We start from the raw sequence: 4850 nt of genomic DNA on the forward strand, positions 1-4850 counted from the left end.
ACCCCAAATGCTGAGTGGTAAGCAGAGAAAACAGCATAACTGTATCACTTTAAAGTCTTTGGCCATGGCGCAAGGCGAACACACCCCATGACATCCACTCGGCCATTGCACCGGTAAAGTCGGGGGGTCATGGTCAGCTATATGTGACAGGGGCTTAATTCTCAACCATAGTCAGGAGAGATACGGGAGACCATGCCATGGTCATCTATGTGTCAAAGGGAATTAGGTGAAAAGCCTGCACCTTGGCCACACAGCGGATGGAGGGACAGGCCACCTCTCCGCCCGGCTTGACGGTGGGTGCCCTGGTCTCACAGCAGATCCCGAACAGCCCCTTCAGCAGCCCGATGGCGCCCCCGGTGATCAGCAGCAGGGGAACCATGGGTCTGTCCGCACACTCGTGCAGGTGGGAGGAGCCTGGGGGACGAAAAGGGGGATAGAATATAATAATATGATAATAATAATCATGATAAATGATTACGTCGATAAAGGCCTGCTGCAAGGCTTGTCTTGTTACAAGTCCAACTTGTGGTGTCGTGTGTGGCGTAACTGGTAGAGCGTTCGGCTCGGGATCTAAAGGTTCCGAGTTAGATACTCGCCGTGCCCCCGACGTTGTGCCCTTGGTAAAGCACTTAACACGACTTTCCTCACTTCACCCAGGTGTAAGAATGTGTACCTGACTTCGGTCGGGGAGGTAAAAGAAAAGACCACCTTTATCTTCTGTCTGTACTGTGTATGTGGCACTGTTAATATGAGTTACAAACTTCAGTGCAATGCCACTTTGCACCCGTCTGTCCAAAGTAAACAGAAAAAAAATCCAGCTTGTAGCTGTGGGTGTCCATTCAACTCCCTTTGGTCTACTGAAGTCAATTCTAAAATTATATTATCTACTCAACATTACTTCATAGAAACAAATAAGTTGTCACAACTTGAGCTCGCCTCCATTTAGTCTCAGTATGTTTAATTGAATTTTTGTTTTCATGTTTGATAGCTTGAGCTAAAAAAAGGTATTGCCTCTATCGCCAGAAATGGATACATGCACTGTCAGAATCAGCCGCAAGATGGCGCCAATGCCAGGTGGGATGAAATGAAGGCATTCAGCACCACGGACAGCGCTTTTGTTGTATAACTGCAGGTCTTATCCTTATCGACAGAAAGGTATGTATGCACTGTCTGAACCAGCCGCAAGATGGCGCCAATGCCACGTGGGATGAAATGAAGGCATTCAGCACCATGGACAGCGCTTCTGTTGTATAACTAGCTGCAGGTCTTATCCCTATCGACAGAAAAGCTTGTATGCACAGTCTGAACCAGCCGCAAGATGGCGCGTATGTCACGCGGGATCAAATGAAGGCGTCATTCAGCACCAAGGACAGCACTGTTATTATATAACTAACTTATAAAGGTGCTACATGTTTGCCTTTGAGAGAATATATCAACGTTGCTCTTGTTCTAGTACAACAAAGCATTGTGTGACTGTGCTCTTTAATCAGAAGCACTTGTTCATTCAGATATTCTAGACATTTCATTCAGGGTTTCTCGTCCTCCAGAACAAATGTAACATATCCTATCCTGTGTATACAGTAAAATCAGCCTGCATCAGTTGAGGAGGCAAACTAGTCCTCTCGATCTCGAGAAGAAGTGAATAAAACAGATGAGGTTCGTTGTTGTACCTACCTGCGATGACCACGATGACTGAAGGAACCACGAACACCAGTAGTGACACCATACACACTCCTGCAGGAGAATGAATATATCAGTTCATCAATAGTTACTCAAAATTTAATGACAACTTTGGGTAGTTTAGCTGAAAGTTATTCACTCATCTTTCAAGTGCTCAAAACAATTTAGATACGCGTCGTTGTATAGATAAATTTAATCATTTACCGAGTAGACGATATTGTGCAAATATGTTATTACAGCAGAGAATGATTAGGTATTATAAATTGTAGTGTTGATGGTAGTTAAGGCCATATTGACATAATTTGTTAGAGCTATTGTAAGATCATTATATCTACCTTTGAAGACATTACAAAAACTGCTACAATTTCAGTCTATTGATTAAAAAAACACAGTGTTTATTTTAAATAGATTAGAAATAAACAGACATTTACATCTATCTTTGATATAGACAGATTGAATAGATGTATTAAGGACAAGAAAAAGAAGCATTAGCTTTAATCAAAACGAAGTATTTAAAAATATATTAAGACGTAAATTATTCAGTATATTTCTTACCAACTGTCTTTAGTTCTTCCTCTGCTTGTAGAAAGCTTCCTTCATACACAGTCACCAGCTTTTTGATCCCTACATAGAAATGGGAGATGATAGTATATAAATGTATTACGGAACATTCTTATTTTACAGCAAACAAGCGTATATAGATATCTGCAATACTAAATAGATCCGCATGGCGGCGTGCCTGTGACATCGATATCGGTAGTACTAACAGCGCTGTAAATTGAAAAAATCGCAAGCACTGTCGAACTTAAGTTATTTGTGTGCATTCATGAGAAAGAATACCTGGTAAAAATATAAAAACAAAAATGGATAGCATCCACTGGAAGATTGGTACTGTGTATGAAATGTAGGAGATGTTATTTATGGATTACGTCTAAATGAAATAGATTTCATAAAATTAATTCCAGTCAATATATCAATCAAAATCTTTTATCTAAACAAAGGGACCTTTTGATGAAAAATGCCCGGTCAGATATTAATGTATTCCCAGGTAGGGAAAAACAATATTTTTTCTGGTGTGTTGTTTTATTTCTTCTTCTGTCAGGAGCGAATTTATTTATAGGTTTGGCTGTTCAGCACACACAGCCAGAGCTGCCCAACTAGCCCGTGGCTATTACAAAGGTCAGCCCTGCAGGAACAAATCATAGCTTAGAACTGCGATAGGAAATTAGCTGTATTCAGTAATATGAGCACGTTTTTCCTTGCACGCAAAACTATAGGGTAAGCCTAATGATATAGTTAAACAAGCGTTCGCAGAACTCAACCTTCGTGAAATGGGTGAGGGTGTGGTGGTTTGAGGGTGTTTTTTTATAGACATCTCAGGGGCTAGCCTAACAGTATATGATACGTCCGATTGGCAAAATTGTCCGGAATTCTACAGGATTTTTTTCCGAGCCTATGTAGTTGCTTTGGAGTGGAATAATTTGGTTCACAGATTGTCATGGTATTTGGAATGCAGATAGTTTTTGTCATGGACTGTGAGCGAGCGAATGAGTGAGATAGCTCTGGAGATGCCTTACATAATCAAATCTTATCATACAAATTAGGGGCTAATTTGCATAGGTAATGAGGACAGTTTATAAGCCTACTTCATTTCATATTAGCAGATACTCAAACATAAGACACATGTAACTAACAAAGAGAGAAATACTAGCCTAACTGAGTAGTGTACTAGTATGTCCGATTGGGCCACAGCAAGTAAATTTTATGGATGACATCCGCGAGTGCATTAAATTTCGCCTGATTTCAGAAAAAAAAAGAATTTTTTCTTCTGCAGGGACCGTCAACATGACGATAAAGTACCATAATTAGCAAATATGTTGTGCTGTAGCCTAATGATTGCACTTGTACAAGTGACACTTGCGAGGTACCCAGGACTGTAGTTGTAGAAATAAAATTTATTGGATATATGGAAGCTATGAGTGTGCTTACCAAATTTGTTGATGATGCCAGTCTACGACACTAGTGTCACTTTTACCATACCAGTGCATGTCTTAAAAACAGGAATGAATGCCTTGTTGGCTCTGATGCCATGTTTTGTCCCTTTAATTCTTTTTACAACAGTCATCAGAACTTTATGGTGCCTATTTTTGAAAATGTAGCTGTCTTATTTTTTTCACCTATCTTGCTTTTTTTCACCCTATCGCACTTTTTTTGCAGTCTGCAGAAGATGTCATCCATAAAATTTACTTGCTGTGGCCTTTGTAAAAATTCCCGGAATTTACACCAAGTCTTACGCGCGTGCGCAATTGCATCATCCCTTTGGAGGGTAATAACATGGGAAGGGTTGACGGATCGTCGTGATTTTTGATCTCTAGATAACTTGGGCGATGCCTTCTATAATCAAGTTCTATCAATGCAAACCAGGGGCTAGTTTGCACAATTGATTATTCCGCAGCATTTCATAACAGGACAGTCAAACGTACATGTATTACATTTGTAACTGAAAAAAAGATATTTATAGATATTAAATATGCACATTGCTGCCTAGCTCCGCAATTTAGTACGTTATATACTTCCAATGTGTATAATGGACTATCGAGATAAAACAAATATTGACGACTTGATACATTGCATGGACCTTTCCACAAAGTAATAATAGTTTTTTGTACAACCCCCTTTACGTATAATATACGACTCCTGCGGTAGAGATCATTATTGCCGACTTGTTGCTTGCAACAATGATGATGTAACATTCTTTGTTTCACAATGCAGTCCACTACATTGTGTATCCCATATGTCTAATGTACAGTCCCTATAAACAATCATATCAATGACTACAAGTTACTGTGAAAAACACTTAACCCTGCTCCACTTCGTACATAAACTTTACTTAACTTTGTCCAGCAATGTATTGTACCGGTAGTAACTGTTACGTGTATAGACCCTTTTAAAACGTATGATATACGCCCCTGTATACAATATCATCATTACCCTTATTCTTGGTCTACAGATTATCAAATCTTATGGGATACATGTACACCCCATCATGTATAATGTACTATCCCTACAATATTTGTCAGCACTGGATTTCCAGAGCTGAAATGTTCTGAGCACTGGAAATCCAGTGCTGATTGTAGTCTCAGCACTCGGTTTCCAGTGCTGACAGGAGG

General features: G+C 39.9%; 1 protein-coding gene across 1 annotated transcript in view; it reads right to left on the minus strand.

Moving 5' to 3' along the window:
• Nucleotides 1–205: 205 nt before the first annotated feature.
• LOC118420241 overlaps nt 206–4850 on the minus strand; it is a 60324-nt gene continuing 55679 nt past the window's right edge. The window contains exons 3-5 of the mRNA XM_035826961.1: nt 2236–2304; nt 1675–1734; nt 206–414 (exon numbers count right to left, since the gene is read on the minus strand). Of these exons, the coding sequence (XP_035682854.1) occupies nt 206–414; nt 1675–1734; nt 2236–2304 (338 nt within the window). The remainder of the gene's footprint in view (nt 415–1674; nt 1735–2235; nt 2305–4850) is intronic.

This window comes from Branchiostoma floridae, chromosome 7 (assembly GCF_000003815.2).
Source record: "Branchiostoma floridae strain S238N-H82 chromosome 7, Bfl_VNyyK, whole genome shotgun sequence".
NCBI classification, from domain to species: Eukaryota; Metazoa; Chordata; class Leptocardii; order Amphioxiformes; family Branchiostomatidae; genus Branchiostoma; species Branchiostoma floridae.